The following is a 21,527-nucleotide window of genomic DNA, read 5'->3' as shown; positions in this document are numbered from 1 at the left end:
TAATACTTAGATTCACTACTTTATTTTTTAAAACTTAACCCTTGCAACATGAGTTCAGCTCTTAGTACTTTATAGAAACTGCTTCCTTGAAGGTTACCAAGGCCCTCTAGCTTGCCAATTCATTTTTTTTTTCCAGTGAGCATCTTCACATCTTTGAAATATTTGGCATTAAAGATCACCCCCTCCTTCTTAAACTTGTTTCCTTAGGCTTCTGTGGTGCTGTATGCCCTTGATTTTCCAACCTCAATGGTGGTTTCATATTTTCTGAGCTTTGTCGTCTTTTTCTCTAAGTTTGTGTGCTCCATTACTTCCCCTCCTATCTCTAAGGACTCTCAGAAATCTCGTTCACTTTCATGGTTTAGTCTATCACTTCAGTGCAGTTGGCTTCCAAATTTAGATCACTAAGTTTGACCTCTTGTTATATAGTGTACCAGAAGTCTTCGTGAAGTTTTAAGTTATTAAAGCTTCATTGTCAAAGAATAAACTATATAAATTGACTGTACAGCTAGAGGATGGGGAAAATGTGATCTACTATGAGTAATTATAGCCTGATAGGTAGCATTTATGTAGCACTTTAAGGTGCTTTATATGTGTCGGCCCTGCAAGGTGGGTGCTATTGTTATCTCCATTTTACAGAAAAAGAAACTTAGGCTGAAAGAAGTTGTGACTTGCCTAAGTCACATCCTGAGGTGGGTTTTGATCTCAGGTCTTTTTTGACTCCAAGTCCAGCACTCCGTGTTTTGTAGCCCCAGCTTCCTTTAATAAGGACCTTAATATAGTATGGCAGCCCAAAAAGCTAATGTTCTCTTTTTCGGTCTAAACCTGTGGTTTCATTAATGTAGGTAATTCCTGGTAAAGAAATTCTTTGAACTCATGCAGGCTGGCAACTCTTCTACAGCTTAGTTTTAGAGAGTGGATTAAAGTATCTAGAGGTTAAAGTGGTTTTCCCAGCACTTCTTGAATCCTGGGCTGACTCTCTCTCCACCCTGCCATACCTGTCTCAATGCTATCTTAGGCTATAGTAGTGGAAATAGAGTCTCTAGCAGAGGTGTCGTGGAACCCTTGGCAGTCTGATGAAGCCTATGAAACACTTCTCAGAATAATGTTTTTAAATGCGTGAAATAAAATATATAGGATTACGAAGGATATCATTTGTTTTGAAGTATAGTTATAAAAATATATGTATTTTAAAGTTTATAGACCTTACACTGAGAGCTCTTGATTTTAGAGCAAGGCACTGTTGTACTCTGTTGTGGTCAGATCACATGTAGAGTGTTATAATTCAGAGCAGGGGTGGGGAACCTGGGGCTTCGAGGCCACATGTGGCCTTCTAACTCTTTGGGTGGGGCCTTTTGACTGAGTCCAAGTTTTACAGAACAAATGCGGCCTAGAGGCTGCAGGTTCCCGACTCCTGGTTCAGAGTATCATTTTAGGAAGGAAGTTGACAAACTGTAGCACATTCAAAGGAGGGTAATTAGAGGATCATAAGGGGAGTCAGAATCCCTAACATAAAAGCTTCAGCTGAAAAAAATTGGAGATGTGTAACCTAGCGGGGGGAGAATTGCAAACGAAATTGCTGATTTCAAATATTTTGAAGGACTGTCATCACTTTATTATGTTTGTTTTCACGATTCATTGGTTAGATGTTATAGATACTTTAGTCTGAATTCTGGTTTATCATACCACTTGCTGGGACTTTGATTTTAGTGTCCAGTGTTCTATGGCCATTGTTGGAAGAATATCTTCTTATTGACGTGTTGGCAGATTGTTTTCATTTTTCATTCTTTTGTTGTCCTTCCACTTTCATCTTTAGACACTTGGGATGATCTGGCTTAATTTGTTAAACACTAGGCTTTCTATAAACTTTTTCCTTTCACTGCTTCTCACTCTGTATGAAGTGATGTTGCTTCTAACATTCTGCTTTCCTCCTTAGAACATTTTGAAAATGTATTTAAATCCTAATATGGTGTTTGACTAGTTGATCTGCAAGGACTTAGCTATCTATCTCATCTCTCTGTCTATCTGTCTATATCTATCTATCTGTCTGTCTATCTGTGAATATATGTATATACACAATGTATATATATACGTACATGTGTGTATATGTGTATTATATATACATATATGTATATGCATATGTATAAAGTTTCAGTACTTCATTATAAGATCGATATATCTGAAAATACTACAAGATTTGGACTATTTCCATCATACATTTCTTTTGGAAGAGATTATTCTGTTCTTAATATCTGGTACCAAATTGACCACCTTCCCTTTTAAATACTATAGAATATTTTCCTTCATTAATTTTAGAGTTATTTCTTCTTTTATGCCTACTTTTTGCTTTTAGATATTAGAAACATTAAAAAACTTCAAGAGATTAACTAATTTTAACAGAATCTGATAGTCCACCGAGTATATTGAAACATTTGACAGTTACATGACACGTGTCCATGTGTCCTAGAATGAAGTGGGTGATTTGGAAGTAGACGTTTCCAAAAATTATTGGCTGTTTTTTGATCAATATAACCATTTAGGCATCCAGACAAACATAATTATCAGTTCCAAAGCAGATAGTTATAAGTTTGATTCTATATTCCATTTTTGTAGATTAAAATTTCTTTTTTCTTACAATTTTTAATAAAATTTTCAAATGCTTGAGTAACTCTTAGTTCTGTTAGCCTGATTAAATTATTGCAAAGTGCTCGAAAACTGAATGTACAGACTTGTCACCTGGTTACAGACCCAGCAACCATAGCAACAGGTTGAAATGTTTGAGAACATCGTTGAATATTACAACATGATCTTTTTGAGCGATTACTGTGTATTTTCAGATGTATTCTGTACGTTGGCAAGGTGCCAATAACTAAACAGCTTATTATAATAGGTGGCTAGTGAAGTAAAACATCTCATTTGGTAAACTAACGATTTTAATTTTCTTGAAAGCTAAGGACTAACTAGATTAAAGTATACTTTTGCTTTCCTCTCCTGACAAGGTGGTCTAGTATAGGACTTGCCAGGTTCCCCATAAGGATTCTGTGCTTCATGAACCCATTCAGAAGATTTAAGGTGGGATAGTTAATTGTAAACCCATATTAACTGACGTAAGTTGAGACTCAGGATCATATTTAGGCAAATAGCCCTAGCAGTTTGCTTTTCCTAGCAACAGTGATCTTGTTTGTAGGCATTGATCCTTTTTCACTTTCTATACAAGAATCAAACTTTGCTTTTTCCCAGCAAAAAATATTTGATATTTAACAATTGTCATTTTTCATCAAACTTTCATTAAGTGTTTACTGTGTATACGTACTGGGGAAAAAAGGGATAAAGAGAAAGTAAAGTATACTTTCTATACATCCTAATGCTCCCTGCTTTCTACTTCTGGATTTCCTTATGGGAATATACATTTTTTTTTTTAAAGGCAATTGGGGTTAAGTGACTTGCCCAGGTCACACAGCTAATAAGTATCAAGTGTTTGGTCTGAGGTTGGATTTGAACTCAGGTCCTCCTGACTTTAGCGCCAGTGCTCTATTCACTGCACCACCTAGCTGCCCCCGGGAATATACGTTCTTAATATACAGTGTTATCTCACATTCCTTTTACCTATCTTGCAGAGGCAGCTAGGTGGCATAGTGGATAGAGTGCTGAAACGGAAGTCAGGAAGACCTGAGTTCAAATGCAGCATTAGACTCTTATTATCTGTGTGACGGGTGGGCAAGTCACTTAACTTCTGTCTTTCTCGGTTTCCCCATCTGTAAAATGGAATTAATAATAGTACCTACCTTGTAGAGTTGCTATGAGGATCAAATGAGATAATTTTTGTAAAAAGTACTTAGCACAGTACCTGGCACAGAGACGCTGTATAAATGTTCGCTATTACCACCACCAGTCAGTTATTTTAAATAACTTATACTTATCCAGAATGTGGTTCAGTCATGAATTCCATCCCACTAAGTCTTTAGTGGTACCTGTGAGGTCAAATTTGCTCTTTTGTGCCCCTTGTTTGTTGTTTAAACTTTATGATTTAATGTACAAAAAATTGAGGCCATAGGTTTTTGTTTCTTAGGAATTTCCACCTGTTTCAATTGCTTTTCTTCCTTAATTATAGCTATTCTCTATGCTGTTTAGATGGGGGAGGGGAAAGTGTTTAAATCTTCATAAGCTTTTTTACTCCTTCACTATCTTTTTTCATTTAAAGTCTTTCAAATTAGATTTAAATGACACCTATCAAATATTCTTGCTAGCTCGCCTTCTTTAGGTAGATTTAATCTCTGGTCAGGAATCTTTGTATTTTATGCTGTGGTTCAAAAGTCCAAGTTCCATTCTCAGACACCACCTTCTCAGCTATCTGTTTCCATCTCAAATGAAACTTTCTATTCTGTATTCCTAGCCTTCATTCTTCAGCAATGAAGAAAACCAAACCTGTCACTCTTACCTTCATTTTCTTACCCAGAACTTTGTAATCTTTAGCAGTGGCATCATCATTTTTCTTCATGTGAACCACCAGAAGCGATAGTTGTCTTCCATTTTGGGGGTGGGGTAGGAGGAGAGAGGTTTTGAGTGTGTGGAAATTACATCCTTTATCTCTATTTTCATAATGCTTTATATTCAATAGTTCCAGAGTGAAAAATAAAAACATTAACAATTTTTACATTAACTTTTGCTAAGGCTGAAAATCCATGTACATTTTTGCATCTCAGCAGGGACCTATTTGAAGGTACTACTCTGTGAAGAGCTCACTTACCATATAATTTTATTTAAATTGAAAACACACCCTCTTTTCTGTTAGAATTACCACAGGAATTTGTTGACATAAAAGCATCTAAAATAGAATTTCTCAGTATAGCATGGTCTAGGATAATAGTATTAAGATCTACCTTTGTACTTTTCTTAATTTTTTAAATTAATTTATTTTTAGTTTTCAACAATCACTTCCATACAATTTTGAGTTTTAATGAGTCCATGCTCTACAAGTGTACCTTGCCTGAACTGATGTCCTGCAGGCCTTAGTGATGGAAGTCTTTTAGCGTCTCTAGCACCTTCTTGAGGATGGAGCCCTGGACCAGCTTTGCCTCAAACATGATGGTGAATAGGGGAAACTCTAAGAGTGGCTAGGAAATAGAAAGCTTCCCTAGGCCTAATGAGAAGATGGAGAGCCGGGCTGTCGGAAGCAAGGTCCTCAGATTGAGAGAAGACTCTGAGAGAAGCCACCACAATGGCTGCCTCTAACTCCATGAGCTTTTCTTTCATTGTGATAAATCTTGGGATGTTCTCTTACGTTTTTGATACTTGCTCCAGGAAGACGGAAAGAAGAAACAAACCAAAAAAGACCGTCTGCCTCAGAGCAAGGTCCTCACGTGCTGCTGGATGACCTGTCATCTCATCAGTTCTGTGGCTGTACTGTGCCACTTTCTCCCTCTTCAGGAAGAACCTTATCTCTTTTTGAGTTCTAAGTATACAACTGTCCTTATCTTTCTGTTTCCCCTCAACTTTCCTTTCAAGTATCAAGACATTCTTGCTGTGCTTTTTCCCTATTGAAGTCTCACTTCTGATTCTATTAGGAATGCTTCATTATCCCTAAAACCTAGAATGTGGAGACAAGTTCCTTGAGTCTCCCTTCACCTTCTTTTATAGGGAGATCAGTCCACAGTCTTTTAGGATCAATATATGTCATCTTCAGTCTTGATGCAAGTTACTGTGCACACATATCGTTACTTTTGCATGGTTGGGATTTTCAGCCTTAAAAAAAATTACTTGTACTTCAACTTTAATCCTTGGGTTAAATTTTTTCCCCCCAGATCCATTATGACCTCTTAATAATCACCCCTCACTTTCCTTTTCTAAGTCTTAACAATTCCCTAGGTACACTCCTTCAGCCCTTTGGCCTTGGTCTTGGCATGTCTTCTGATCTGTTTTTCTGATGTGCTCTACTCACCACTGTTTTCCATCACTTTGCTTGACTTCCCTTGTGTTGTTACCTTTTTTCACTTACATTGCCTTGTCTTGCCAGTTACCTTCTCATTTTCTTTTTTGAGTCTTCCATTTAAGGTCCTTACTTCTTGATTCTCCTCAGTCATTTTATATCCTGTTTCTTTCTTTTAGCCTTACTTTATAGAACCCTAAAGTAGGAACTGTACCAGTATCTTGACACAGAGATTGTTTTCCTTGGAATTTTCTTCAGTTTTTCCTAAATTTAGTCTTGGGGCTTCTTTATTAGTTCAAACTTCTCCAAATCATATCTACAGTTTCTTTCTCCTTATTTTGTTCAGGTTCTTCTATCTTGCTCTTCTTGTCTTATGGAAGGCAGAACAGGTTTTAACTAAAGTGTGTTAGAGACTATATTGTCATACATGTTCTATGATGCAGCACGTTCCCCACTTGTTTTATTATAACCTGACAGTGGCCACTGCATTATAGGCAGAGAAACATGGGTAGTGTTTCCTTTGATTTATTCACATGTGTAACCATGCAGCACATCAAAAATATATACCAATTGTTTCTGTGTTTCTCATAAAAATTGAGGCTAAGTGGGACCAGCCTTGTGAATTAGGCTAGACAAACACTTTGTTGCCCTCTGCTACATCCTCATAGACCTCCTTTTGGTGCCATTCTTTTTTTCCTCCTCAAAGTAAAAAGTATGGACCTGTGTAGTAGTGAGCACAAAATCCTTAGATCCATCTCATTAAGACAGTAGAATCCCAGAAAATGATGATGTGTTTGGAAAGTGTAGAATGCCAGAGTCTGAACAACCAGAACCTGGTGGTAGAAATAGGTATATGTGTATTGTTTTGCCATTTTCTTTGATTTGTCAAATCATAAGGTTAAATGAAAGTTGATTTTGTTATTTTTTCTTTGGGTGGTATAGTTTTCTTGGGGTGGTTTTCTTTATTATTTTTCCTTTCAGGGTTGGTAAATACATTACTCAGACCTACTATATGCCCTTGGCAGAAGTTTTTCAGTATTATTGTTTTCACAAAGGAATAGCTTTCTCACCTTTTTATTGCTTTGAAATATTTTTTTTTATAGAGCCTGGAAAGTTATTTATTTTTATTCTTTTTGTCTTCACAGAATTCAGAGGTGTCTGTATTTGAGGTCAATATTCGTTTCATTGGAGGACTTCTTGCAGCATATTACCTTTCAGGACAGGAGGTAAAAAACATGTCATTTTGCCACTTTAAATAAAATTTTTACTTTAAATAAAATATTTACCAACAGGTTCTGAAAAGAAAGCAGTTTTTGATATGTTAGATACATTGCCCAATTAGAATGATTGCTAAAGGACTGAATATTTGAGGGAGAGTTGTTCTCATGAAAATATTTCATAAGTAAGAAAAATAAGATAGTGATTTTTTTTTTCCTTTTGTGGGTCTTCATAAGAAGTAGATAAATTAGTCAGAGAGATTTAGTGTTGTATTTCAATATTTGTTACAATATAATAGTATTTGAAAAAAGTGTTTCTTCTCTGTGCAGATAATTCAAAAGTCCCTCTCTCATCTTTCTTTTGAGTTTCAATCATATTTCACCAGCTACTAGGGTAGATTTCTTTACTAGTGTGTCCTAGAGATAGCTCAAACTCATTATGTTCAAAGTATAATTCATTATGTTTCTCCCTAACTCCATCATTCCTCAGAATTTCCCTATATCTATCAAGGCCACCACCATTATTTCAGTCTACTAGGCTTACAACCTAAGAGCCATGTGTCACTCTCCACATCTAGTCAGTTTTCCGATCCTACTAATTCTGCTTCCCTATATCTCTTATATTTTACTTTCTCTTCTCTCATAACACCTCTACCCTAAATGGTGCTCTTTTCATCTCTCTCTACTACTGTAACTTAGTAATTTAGTCTCCCTGCCTTTACTTTCTCACCCTCTTCATTCCATTCTCCACAGGAATGTCAGAGTGATATTCTTAATGTGCAAGTCTAACCATATCACTCCTCTGTCAACCAATTATACCAATTGTTTCTGTCCAGCCAACTCTTCAGTCAACCCAAGTGGCTTCCTGTTCCCTTTAGAATCCTGTGAATGAGATAGTGAGTTGATTTGGGAGGCCTAAAAGGATTGCTTTGCTGCAGTGCAGTCCAGTTGAGATTATACATTAGATTATTAGTGAGCCGAATCAACATGGCTCTGTAATTTTCTCCAGGTTGTATTCAGCAGCATGCAGATAGAAAAGAATGAGGCAGATGGTGAGAGTGATGTAAGTTTGGGAGTTTGTCACAGTGTGCTTGGTGATACAGTAAGGGGTCAAGTTCCTATCCAGGTGTAGCCAAGTGCAGATAGTAGTATGCTGTTGGACTAATTCACCAAGAGGTCAAGGAAGGGTATGAAGGAGAGTGTAGCCAGTACAGGGGCGATGGCCTGAGCACGAACCAGGAGGTAGAAGGATATTATGGTAAAATTGAAGAATAGTGGTAGTGGTAGTAAGGCCTAGGTGAAAGTGGAATGTTAAAAGATTTGATTAGATGAAGGGTTTTGAGAGTTCATCAACATGTAAGTAGAATACTTGGGGGTGATGGCAGTATCAAGGGTATGACTGTGTGTAGCTGAGGTGGAATGGGGGAATACATCAAGGGGATTGACTGGATTGAGGGACAAAGATGTTAGAGTAGGCTGAAGGGAATATCCCTATGTATCTAGGTGTGCCTCGATGAGAGAGACTGGTAGCCAGGCACTGAACTTAGTGAGAAAGAAAGGAGAATGTCTTGGGGATTCATAAATAATGGCCACCAGGATCTAGACTGGGTGATCTATGTATGGATAGCATGAACCTCAGAGGAGGAGAGATTGATTGCACAGTGTTGGTGGTAGAGTCAGAAAGTGGCAGTGGGGAGGAAGGAGTGTTAGCATTTCCCCACCGTGATGGGGTTGGGGGGGGTAGGAGTGAAAGTGAAATGAGTACTAGAAAGGGTAGCCAGTTATATTTTTCTGTTGGTAACTAAAAGTGTGTCATGATTATCAGAAATCGATATTCCTCCTAGTGATTATGATCTAATTTAAGTAGAAAATTTGAGGAAAAATAAGAAAAAAACTTTACAATTAGTTTAATAAGTATTTGTAATATTATGTATTGATTTGCATTTTAAAAATGTATCTATTGAGGTTTGTTGCTTAAAGGGTCTTTTCAGAAACATCACAAGAGCCAACCAGTGCTGAAAGCAATAGGCCCTTTTATTTGGGGTATGGAATGGCAAACCACATGGCTTGGCTGGAGACATAGGAAGGGAACATGGAGAGACTGGGAGGGAGAAGAAGGTAAGGGTCACAGCACCTACCCCTACAATCTGAGGCAGTAGCTAATGGCTAAGAAAAATCCCAAGCAAAACAAAAAAAGAGGGAAGCAGGCAGGCTGACGCTTTCCTCCTCTTGGCTTGTGAGCCATATCTCTCATTTACATTAAAGGCATTCATTTCTTAAACTAGGTAATCTGCTGTAATCTGGGCTTTTGTGACAAAATAAATACAGATCCTGCCCTTTAGGAACTTAGAATTTAGTAAGAGTTAAGTGCTGGGTTTGAAGTCAGGAAGTCCTGAGTTCAAATGTGGCCTTAGATACTTACTAGCTGTGTGACCCTGGGCAAGTCACTTAACCTCTGTTTGCCTTAATCTACTGGAGAAGGAAATAACAAACCACTTCAGTAGCTTTTCCAAGAAAACCCCTTGGTCAAAATGGTCCATAGGTTCATGTAGAGTTGGACACAATTAAACACCATCACCATCACCACCATGGGCATATAGGATAATACAGAGTATTGCTGATCAATCTACATACTTAATAAGAGCCTCCTTTTGTCTAGGCACTGTGCTTGGCCCTAGGGATACAAGTCTAAAGAAGGAAACAATCTGGGTTTGCTTTGAGAGCTTCAGAGATTTTTTCCAACTCAGTGGACAAGGAGAAACTTTAGGAAGGGAACAGCTGCCCACATTTGGAAGGAGAGGGGTTGTGTCAGTAGGGAAGTGCTTTTTAGACCAGGGGCTTACCAATGACTTGCCTTTTTGTGGCACCTCTGCAGGTCCCCCCAGGTCATCTCACCTGATCTTGGCAGGCCTAGAAGCTGTCAGAACAACCATTCCTGCTGCTCCTCCAGTGAGGAAGTCGAGCCGCAGAGAGGCCGCGGCACTCACACCATGCCAGGCACCTCACAGGGGATGGATGGGACCAGAAGTAGTCTTCTGACTCCTGTCTGATTCTCTGTCAGATGAGGTTGTATGTGTGAAGCACCTCAAATGTGGCTATTGGGTGCTTCTGTTTCCCTTTGCCCATGTTGTTGGTGCCTAGATTTTCTAGATTTCTAGAACCTCTGTCACCCCCATCACTGGAAAAGACATTGATGTGGGACTTTTAGTGGAGCGTTCGGTTTCCCAGTTTTTAAAAAGTATCACATTATTCTCATTAAGTATTCTTCATGATACTCTCTTAGAATAAGTAGCATTTTAATAACTATTTATATACTGATAGTGCATTATAGTGTTAAAAGCACTGTCTGATATATTTTTTTCATTAAGGCACTATTTGGAGATGAAAAGACAGAAATGAAATAATCCCTGTCTTTGAGGAGCATATGTTCTGTTGAGGCAAGATAACATGTGAAGTGGGTATATGGACAACAGATTCAGTGTAGTTTTCAGGAGGAAGCCGTGAGTGACTGGGGGAATCAGGCAAAGCCCCATGTAGAAGGTGGTGCTGGAGTTGAGTTTTGAAGGGATTGTTATTTTAAGTCACAGAAATGAGGAGAATTCATTCCAAGTATTTGTGGCAGCCATTGCAAAAGTGCAGAGATGCAAGACAGTGTCATGTGTGGAACAGGATTGGACTAGACCAAAGAGGGTGTGGGAGGGAGTAATATATAGTAAGGTTGGAAAGGTAGAGTGGACCCAGGTTGTAAAGGGCTTTAAATGTGAGGTGTTCAAATAGCCTAAATAATCACTAGTCAAGGATTTTGTAGAGATGGTCATGCATCAGACTGTTTTAGAGAGAATTTTTAGAACTTGTCCAGTTTGATGACCATTGGTGGCTTAAACTTAGTCCTCTTCTCCTTTTCAGTTTTTGCAGTACATAATATCATACACTGAGGCATTTTTGTTATAGGGAATGTTTTTTTCAAAAATATGGACCACACAAAATGTGAATAAAGGTTGAATAATTCAAGCAATGGAGCCCTGCTGTTAGGATCCATTTGCAAACACTTTTTTTGGTGATAATAGTCTTTGTAATGAGATTTTGACAAAACTTGGTACATAAATACAGAAACAGTTTGGAGGAGAAGACTATAGAATAAGGTAGGATTAGTCAATGAGGAATTTTCTGGAAAGAGATGTTTGACTTAGTTTTGAAGAAAATTAAGAAGGCAGAAAAGCAGGGTGAATCTGCTCAGAGAAAAGACAATGTGGAGGCAGGAATGAGAAAGTCATGTATGTGCAAGCAACATAAAGCTTGTACTTACATGACCCTAGGTTGCTTGGAGTGAATAATCTACATTGGAGGATGATCTGACCTCAAATAGCCTTTAAGTTAGAATATGACCCCTTTTAATGTTTTTAGGGGAGCTAGGTCGCACTACAGGACATACAGTGCTGAGCTTAGCATCAGGAAGACTCATCTTCATGAGTTCAAATCTGGCCTCAGACACTTAATAGCTGTGTGACCCTTGGGCAAGTCACTTAAACCCTTTTTGCCTCAGTTTCTTCATCTGTAAAATGAGCTGGAGAAGGAGATGGCAAACCATTTCAATATCTTTGCCAGGGAAATCCCAAATGCAGTTAAGGAGAGTCATTGAACAACAGCAGTGTTTTTAACCTAAAAAAGCTTTATTCAGAATTTATAAGAAATTCAGATCAATATTTATTAAGTACATACTAAGTGCCAAGCACTGCGCTAGGTATTATCAGGCCTTCTTTTTAAAACAAGAGTTATTTGCTCTTAAAAGTTAGACTTTTTTTAGGATACCGGAAAAGGCTGCTAAGGTGCTGTGCTTTACTGGTTCATTTACAAAACGTAGATTGTGAAGGGATTGTGAAAAGGTTTGTAGGCACTGGGTCTTTTATGTCTGATTCCCATCAAATGATTGAAGTGAGGGTTATTAATGACATAAGTAAAAGTTGCACTTCAGCAGTGCACAGTAATGACAGGAGCATCATTACTACTGTTCGCCATCCATACTTTCCCAGGGGATTGGAATGATTTGTTTGAGAAACACTAATTATTTTTAAGCATGTAATTGACATAATTGAGAGGCATTGTGGGATAGATAGCCTTGGGGTCTGGTTACCTTGAGTCCCACCTCTGACCAGGTATGCTGACTTTATCATTCTAGGAAGGCCACTTAACCTTTCATCATCTTCAAGTAGAAGGTTCTGAGCAATTGCTGATTTGCACTGGTAGAGGGAGTTTATTTGTGTGGTAGCTCTGTGTGGATCACTGAAATCTTGGGGCTTGGGGACTAGAGAAGATCTATTTAGTAAAGTGAACTATGTGTTGAGGTATTAAGAGCTAAATAAACTTTCTTCTTTCCATCTTTTCTTTTAAAATGGCAATTCACAGTATGTTTACTTTTCCTCTTGGTATTTTGTATCAGAAGCTATGAATAGTTTCTGGCTTTGGAGAGCAAATAAAGAGGCCCTAAAAGCATACAAGAACCAACAGAATTATGTGAATGACATAATTCTAGAGTTGGATCAGCAGCAAATTCTCATATCTTGTACAAGCCTAGAATCAAATTGTAATTTACACCATGGTAAATTGCTATTTTTTAAGGGAAGCAAGTTATATGTTAAGACTAAGGAAAAATTTATATCAATTATACTTTCTAGGGCAGGAAAGTAAATGAGGGCTATATACCACCCTAACAAAATGTTCTTGTCTATTTTTGATGTATTTATACTATAAATGGGAAGTTTTATCATTTTCTTCCAGAACAAGGCTATTTATATTAAATATTCACAGGATAAAAAACCTCAGTGATTTATTATGTTTACTGATCCTTGCCCTAAATAGAAGGCATTTCAGTTGTCTCTTCTCATTTTTATAATAGCTATCAAAGTGGCATCCCTTCCTGGATAAGATAACAACATAATTTCTGTGGATAAATGCACTCTGAAATCTGTCAGATAAAATAGAGAAATGGTACTTTGGCATATTTAATACCTTGGTCACAGATAATAATAAAAAATGACCCTTCACTAGAGCACTAATATACACTATTGCCTTTGCGCAAGACGATCCTTAGTAAGATCTTGTGGTTGTAAATTGCAAGTACAATAGAAAGAAATCTTTTCGACCTAAAAGTCTCAATTATTTACTAATCTTTGTTAGATTTAGCTGATCTTTTCTGTCAGACCATCTACACAGAGGTATTGATTTGAAGCAATAAATAGATTAAGAGCCAAATTCTCTACCAAAGCCTGCAGAAAATCTTCCTTCTGTATTTCCCTTGTAAAACGTGATCTCCAGTAAACCACCTCACCCCCACCCCCCACCATCATACTGTTTTTCTCCAGTTTTGTAAATGAAGGATCTGCTTTTAAATTGACTTAATTCTCCCCTTCAGTGCCTATGGGGGAACATGATCACTGTCTTCAAGTATCTGAAGGATTGTCCCCTTGAAGAGAGATTTGATTTGTTCAGGATGACCCCAGAGGACAGAAGCAGGAATACCAGGGAGAAGCTGGAGAGAGGCCAGTTAAAGCTTGATGTCAGTAAAGACACCTTCCCATTGAGAACTCTTCCACAAGTGGGATGATTGAAATAAAGGGTGCTGGCTGCATTTCATTGAAGGTTTTCAAGCAGAGGCTAAGTGGTCAGCCACCAATTATGTATGCTGTTGTCAGGATTCTTTAGCTATGGATGGGTCTGAGTAGGTGGACACTGAAGTGCCCTGCAACTCAAAATTTCTGAGATTCTTTATCTGAAAAAAAAGATTAAGAAATGAGGAAAAGAGCTACTTTAGAAAAACGGTATTTTATGGAATTATTGGACCAGTGTTCCCAGAAAAGAGGACTGAATTAAAGAAGACTGGGTATCAGGATGGAGTGATTGATCTAGCCTTGTTAAACCAGGGGTGGTGTTTTCCCTTTATTTGACTTTTTTAAGCTTGTTGAAGTAAGTGAATTGGTTGTTGACAGCTTGGGGTGTAAATGAGCTTAACATTAAAAAAAAAAACTTGCATAGTTATTGGGAAAGTGTGCATTTTAGATTGATGCAATTTAAATTGTACTGGTATCTAATTTGTTAAAGAAAAATTTATATATTGGATGCTAATAGACTCACTTTCATCAAAATCCAGTTCTTTATAGGAAGAACACTTCTTTTACTGATTGAAGTAACTATTCTTACTGAGTCACTGTAAAGATGAAAAAAAATTTTAAAAGGAAGCTTTTCCTTCACAGAATAATATCGAATACATTAAAAATTGTGTATTTTGTTCAGGTATTTGTCATAGTCTTGTCTCCCTAGTTTCACTCTCCGGGAGAGAAACATCATTCATATTCTACTATCTTCCTTTTTTATAAATAAAAAAACTGAGGCTCAGAAAGACAGTCACATGTTTTTTGACTTGACTTAAAAAGTGTCAGATTAAGGATTACAGGATCACAGAAGTTTAGGCCTCAAAGGGACTTTAGAGGTCATTGCCTTTTGCAAATGAGGAGACTGAGGTCCATAGAGGTTAAATGTCTGACCAAATGAATGAATGAGTAAAAGAAGAACACTTATTTAAGATTTTCCCTTTGCCAGGAACTGTGCTAAGGCTAGGGATACAAAGCTTACCTTCCAAAAGGGGGGATGGCATATATGTTGGAGTAGTAGTCCAAGGAAGGGATGGTGGTCTTAGGAGTCGCACAAATTGATTGATCCTTTCTAGAAACCATTGTAGTTTAGTGTTATTGATTTGATTATTGAGTGTAAGAGTAAGAAATGGAAATAAGAAAAAGGAGTATGTGCTAAATGACCAGGCAAAGGCTAAGATGGTGGGTGGTGGACAGTTGTGAGATGTGAAGTATAATTTCAGCTAGGCCCTGCTGTAGAAAGAGTGAGAAGGTTGAGTTTGTATGTATTTACTCACCAGTCAATAGAGGTTGGGCCATAGTTATAAAGCTGAGTAGATTTAAGTCTCCAAGGGATTTGGGGCATTTTTCTAGTATTCTAGGTAGAAGAAGTCAGGCTATGACTGGGTGAATAATATGATAGCCGGGACAGATTGCCCAAGATCATATAGGTAATCAGTGGCAGAGTTGATATTTGAACTTGGATCCTCTGATTCCATATTCATCAGTCTTTGTTCTATAGTAGATACAAACCTCCTGATCCCAGTCCAGTGCTTTTGCAGCTTTGCCATTGACTGGCCAAACAGGAGATAACTTTCACTGGGAGTTAAGATGAGCCCGTTTTGTTTTAGAGAGCTATAACTACTTGAAGCACCATTGGCATGCATGTGTTCAGCGTTTGCTGCATAACTGTCTCCTTTGTTGTTAGGATTAGATTCTTCTGTGTCTGAGTGCCTTTTGTGGGAATCAGACTTGTGGTCTATCTTGTTTTGCCTTAAAGAGATAGCCAAATTTACTCAGGGTTATTCGTTTTGAACATGGTTGGTAACTGAAAATGTTTTATTATTTAACAACTCATTTGATATGCACTGTTTTGTAATTGATAACTCAGTGTATTTGTACACCTCATCCGAGAACCTTTTGTTACAATTGAAGTTAATTTGGCAACTTTTGAATTAATTCATTTTTGTATTAGAGGTCATTTTCTTTTCAAAGTGTTCAGTTATTACTTCTTTAACAGTCCTATCTTCCTGGCCAGGTGGGTGGATGGGACAGAGATGGGTTCTCATCCTTCTAAGTAGAATGAGTTTTTGTTTTAGAGAAAACTTAGTTTTCATAACAGGATTAGATAATTATATATATGCCAAGAATTCTAATTTTTCAGTTCTTTGAATTTGCTCACCTACAAAATTCTCTAGTTTAGAGGTTTCTAATTTGATGCTCTTATTAGAGCGTATAAGGTTTGAACTAGCCCTCATCACCTGACCTGGTTATTGGCAAAGGAAATTGAATTGTATTAAGATCCATTAAGTTTACTTTGCCAATAACTGAGAAGGGGATCGTTGCAAATGACCTGAACCTGAGAAGCAAATCTACTAGAAGCTGCTCTGAAACTCCACCCGTTTCAGAATACCCAAGAGGAGAGATTTCCAGAGGAATAAAGGACTGCATTAGGAGATTATCCTACAACACCCTTTCATTATGTTAATATGATAATAATACGTGCATAAGGGGTTTGACTGAGTGAGAGCTGTGACACAATTTTCAAAATTTGATGGATTAAGAATTTTACATGTAAAATTGCATTGATGATTGTGAAGAAAGTGAAATTGTTTAAAGCAACTGTCTGTTAATTTTAAGAGAGAAAGAGACTCTGTTCCAGTTCAGGCCCTTATGATATAACAATTGAGATTATCTGAAGTTTCAGATAAATTATAATGTGATGGTTCTTCCTATAGCTCTGTTTTATATTGAATTTGTATGAAGTCTTTCTACACGCTCTTGGAACCTGAGAAGATAATCTGAAGGAAGAAGCCCCTTTTAGGTTGCCATCAACTGAGAGCTATTCCTTGAGAAACTGCTCCAAGGGAGCACAAGAAGACCTGCGACGTCCGAACCTCTACTGAGATAAAAACGGACATCCCCAGGTCTCCACAGGGGACTCTGGTTTATGTGTTGCCCATAGAAGACTGCCCTCTGTGCCGATCCATAGATTGTGATGATCCATAGAAAGATGAGTCAGTCTTTCCATCGAAGGGGGGAATGCCAGATGATTAATTTAACTCCTGTTTTATTCTAGTCAGCTTTATTCATTGTAGTGTCATTCCGTAGGTGTAGTGATTATTTCTCTTATACTTATATATCTCATGTTTAAGGATAATTAGATTAGGTTAGATAGATCCTTTCTTGTATTAAGCCCCCAAATTTTAAACTACAAGTTCTAAGTTCACTTGCTTATTATAAAATTCACTTGCTTAACTAGAGGGAACTAATTGGAGGACTTCCACCCTGTGGACCTCCACCCTTTTTGCCTAATCATCATGGTCAAGCTTTATGTGTTGGAGATAACTTGATAATATGGAAAGTCCCCTCTCCGCTGTCTCTCGAAAACAGCTCTTATTTGGCTCCCTTGCCTTGTCTGTCCTATGACGATATAGATACTTTGGCATCATGACCATCTGCCAGCCCTTGTCAGCCCTTTCACAAGGCAGGGTATGGGCCTGTCAGCCAATGAAATTCTGAATTTTACTTTGCCTCATCTGGATATCAAACTTGATAAAACTAATGCCCTGGGGAAGGAAGCTTCCCAGATGCTGAGGAAAATCTGAGGTTCCATTCATTGACTCGGGGGGAAGTTTCTTTAATAAATGGTTATCAGCTTGGAGCTCTGCCTAAGTTGTATTTATTGCAGAGTGTTCATTTTCCTGGCCCACCATACACACATGCAAACGCACATACATGTGTGTGTGTATGTATATACATGTCTCTAGAAAGAGGAAAATTCATGGCAGCTCCCACATTTCTGTGTATGTCCATGACTTTCTGGAACTAAACTGCAAACAATTGGATTCAGATTGGGAAGCTTCTTTTTACTTTGGGCAACTGCTTCTGAGGGTAATTAAGTCCTGGTTCAGCTGGTAGGTACTTCCTTGAGATCTTATTTCTTTCCTTTCAATTAGAGCAGGAATTCTTAACCTAGAGTCTATGAACTTGTGGTTTTAAAATTTTTAATCATGATATTTTCAATATAATTGCTTTTTTTGCATTTCTATTTTGTTAATTTAAATGCATTTAAAAGTATGATTTTGAAATGGGGTCCAAGTCTTCACCAGACTGCCAAAGGGGTTCATATCACACAAAAAGGTTAAGAACCCTTGATCTAGGGTATAATAACAGTATGAAAAATAACAGCAACTGAGTGGTGTTTTTCGTATGTGCAACAAATTTGTTAGTGCCTTGGTTCAGCAGCATTGCCCAGATCATGGGTTTTAGAGCTGAAAGGGAACCTTCTTCCAGCAGATCTTGTCCAACCTCTTCATGTTTCATAATTGGGCAAACTGAATCTGACTGCACTTAAGGGTAGTTGCAATGAGGGAATTGGTGGGAGGGCCATTGTAGGAGTAGTGGTCCTTTATTATGCTGAGTAATGTTACAGGCCTTTTGACTTTGAGTATTGTGTTTGGTTCCTATATGGAATCAAACCTGTCATGATTTCTGACTGTGACTTTCCTGACCTTCGAGATTTAGAACTCAAAGGGACTGATGATTCTTGGACTTGCAGCTAGCCTAAAGACTCTTAAAAATTTCAACTCCTTCAATGCTGTCTTAGAGGATAATTATGTTAATGTTGGTGTGTTCTTTCAAATAAATGGCACCTTAAGGAAATGGTTATCAATCAGTAGAATTCCTGGACCAGACATGGGATCAGAATGCCTGATTCCAGACTAAAAAATTGCCTTTCTTCCAACAAAATTAAGGATAGACACTGAAGAGAAAGTATTTTGTTTTTTTAAGAGAAAACATTTAAAAAACATAAGATGATTTAAAAAAAAAAGTCTAGATAGTATATAGATAAAACCTTCTAAGAGTGTACACAATTCAAGAAGTTTTATTGACTTATACTATGTACTATGTACTATGCAGGGCTATATTTAATAGAATAAAGTACTCATGATTGGGGGTAAAGTACAAAGCAAATTATTGCTGGTTTTTTTGGTAATCTTTAATTCCACAGTGTTAATACACAATGATTCCCAGCCTTTTGTTCATTGCAGTAGTTTCTATATTTGATTACTAGAAACTTGTTGGATGATAGATTTAGAGCGAGAAGGGACATTGTTATTATGCAATTGTGTTCAACTCTTTGTGACTCCATTTGGGGTTTACGTGGCCAAGATATTAGAATAGTTGCCATTTCTTTCTCCAGCTCATTTTACAGATGAGAAAACTGAGGCAAACCGGGTTAAGTGACTTGCTCAGGATCACCTACCCCAGTAAGTGTCTGAGGCCAGATTTGAACTCAGGAAGATGAGTTTTTCTGACTCCAGGTCTGGTGCTCTATCCACTGCACTACCTTGTTGCCCAGAAAGGACCCTAGAGGTTATCTCTTCCAACCCCTTCATTTTACAGATGAGAAACTGAGGCCCAGAGACTTTTGTGGGATCACAAAAATAAGATTGTAGTTTGTAAGCTACCAAAATTCCTATTCCCATTCAGTTTATTCATCCCTGAAATGGGGATTTACTTAGATTATCTCTAAAGCCCCTTCCAACTCTTAAGCTTCTGTGGTCTAGGGTGTTGAATAAGGCACTTCCGTCCTACTCCCTTTTAGTGTTATTATCTTGCTTATTATTAATCTGTAATGAGAGCAGGAATTCCAATGGTGTCAGTTGACAGTTGTTAAATCCCCTATACTGAGTTAATTCTGATTCATGGCAGCAAATGAAGGTGATTTTTCAAAAACTTTAGTGTGAGAATGGTGAATGATAATAGAACACACCTGATAAGGAGCTGTCCAGCCTCTTTATAAAGATCATTAAGGAAGAGGAACCCACCATCACTCAAGGTAGCCCATTCCATTTTCAGATAGCTCCAGTTGTTAAGAACTTTTCCCTGATATCGGGCCTAAATTGACCTCTATGCAGTTCCTTGTTTTGCCCCTTTTGGCCAAATGGAAGAAGTTTAATTAATCTTCCGTATGACAGCCTTCAAATACTTGAAGACAGTCATCTCTCTCTCCCTCTCACCCCCTTCTCCCCTTCCTCCTTTCCTTTTGTGTGTTTTCTTCCATGTTCTATTGGAAGTTTGTTGAAGCCAGGGGACTGTCTTTCTTCTCATTTCTATCTATTTCTTCAGTGCTTAGCACTATGCTTGTCACATAGTAGATACTTAATACATATTTATTGATTAGTTGACATTAAGCTTAAAAAAGCTGCTTGGAGAAAAGAAATTGGCACTGCTCTAACAGAGCCTGAAATGTCAGGATAGTTCTTTTAAAATTGGGTAGCTAGTTAGCGTTGTGGATAGAGCTCAAGACTTGCAGACAGAAAATTGCAGTTCAAATCCTGCTTCAGCCACTTACTAGCTGTGTCACTATCTGCCTCAGTGTCCTTGTCTGCAAAGTGGATATTAAAAATAGCACCTAATCCCCCAATAACCATTTTTTTTTCTGATTTTTTTTTTTTTTTTTTTTTTGGTTTGTTTTGTTTTGTTTTTGTTAGCCAGTGGAGTTAACTGACTTGCCCAGGGTCACACAGCTAGTAAGTGTTACTTGACTGAGGCCAGATTTGAGCTCAGGTCCTCTTGACTCCAAGTCCGGAGCTCTATCCACTGGGCCACCTAGCTGCCCCCCAATAACCATTTATTAAAGGGACCGGACTCCCTTCAATGAATGGAATCTTCTAGAAAGGCTTAATTGGTGCAACTTGCTCCTTCTAATCTATCATTATTGTCCTGTGAATGTACTTCCTTGCTAATTCCTCCTTAAATGACCAGGATCAGGACCTGACTTATACCAGGCGACCCATTTAGGTAACGCATCCCAGTAAAGGTATTTATTCTGCTTTGTCTTATTCCTGACTTCAGTTGCTCTCTCCATTCTCTTATCTTGGTTATCTCCAGTTTATTCTACAGCTACCTTACCACTTCTACATTTAAGTCCTTTAAATAAAAGCTTTTTTCAGATCTTCTCATTTGTAGCCGTGCCTCTTCCTTTTTGTGAAGTGGATTTTGTGAATCCAAATATGATTTATTAATTATAATCCTTATGCAGTATAATCTTAGCCATATAATAATTCTAGTATAATGTTGATATTGAAAATATGAGCATTCATTTCTTGGAGAAGTTTGGGGTCTTAAAGGAGCTTTGCAATTTTCTGTAAACAGTACAGCTGTCATTATAGCTTTTTGAGGTCCTCTCTTGAGCTGAATTGCCAAGCATTCAAAGTCTGCCACGGAGAGTGCAACTCCCGTGGTCTGGTGCATTGTTCAAATGCCAAACATTTGCTTGCTTAAAAGACTTTATTTTATGGAGAACTCAAACAAGGCAAGGATCATGTGGAGGTCAGAGGAAGCGATACAGGGACACAAGGTCTCTCTGAAGAACCCTGGAATTGACTGTGAGATACAGGAGAACTGGCACAGGACTGCCCAGGGTGGCGTGTTTGCATCATAGAAAGTGCTGGGATTTATGAGCCAAGCAGAATTGCAGTAGCTCAAAAGAAATGTGAGATGCACAAATTTAGAGACATCTCCACTCCAAAATAAACCATGTAACAGATGTGCATTCAAAAAAGAAAATGGCCTCAAGGTTGTAAGAACAATGGATTATTGATGTACGTACTCTGTCCTTAAGAGAAAGTACATTGGATGGAGCCCATTTTGTGCAGTGCTTTTCAAACCATTCTAAATTTATCTGATTGTACTGTCATTTGGCCCTATCTCTCATTCCCCCCCAAAATAATGTAAAAGACTTTGTCAAATGCT

General features: G+C 37.9%; 1 protein-coding gene across 1 annotated transcript in view; it reads left to right on the top strand.

Moving 5' to 3' along the window:
• Positions 1 to 21,527, top strand: part of MAN1A2 (mannosidase alpha class 1A member 2) — a 225,585-nt gene that overhangs the window by 117,002 nt on the left and 87,056 nt on the right. The window contains exon 5 of the mRNA XM_027866720.1: positions 7,069 to 7,149. Within this exon, the coding sequence (XP_027722521.1) occupies positions 7,069 to 7,149 (81 nt within the window). The remainder of the gene's footprint in view (positions 1 to 7,068; positions 7,150 to 21,527) is intronic.

This window comes from Vombatus ursinus, unplaced genomic scaffold (assembly GCF_900497805.2).
Source record: "Vombatus ursinus unplaced genomic scaffold, bare-nosed wombat genome assembly UNPS02014782.1, whole genome shotgun sequence".
NCBI lineage: Eukaryota > Metazoa > Chordata > Mammalia > Diprotodontia > Vombatidae > Vombatus > Vombatus ursinus.
This window is presented reverse-complemented; position numbering and strand designations above follow the sequence as displayed.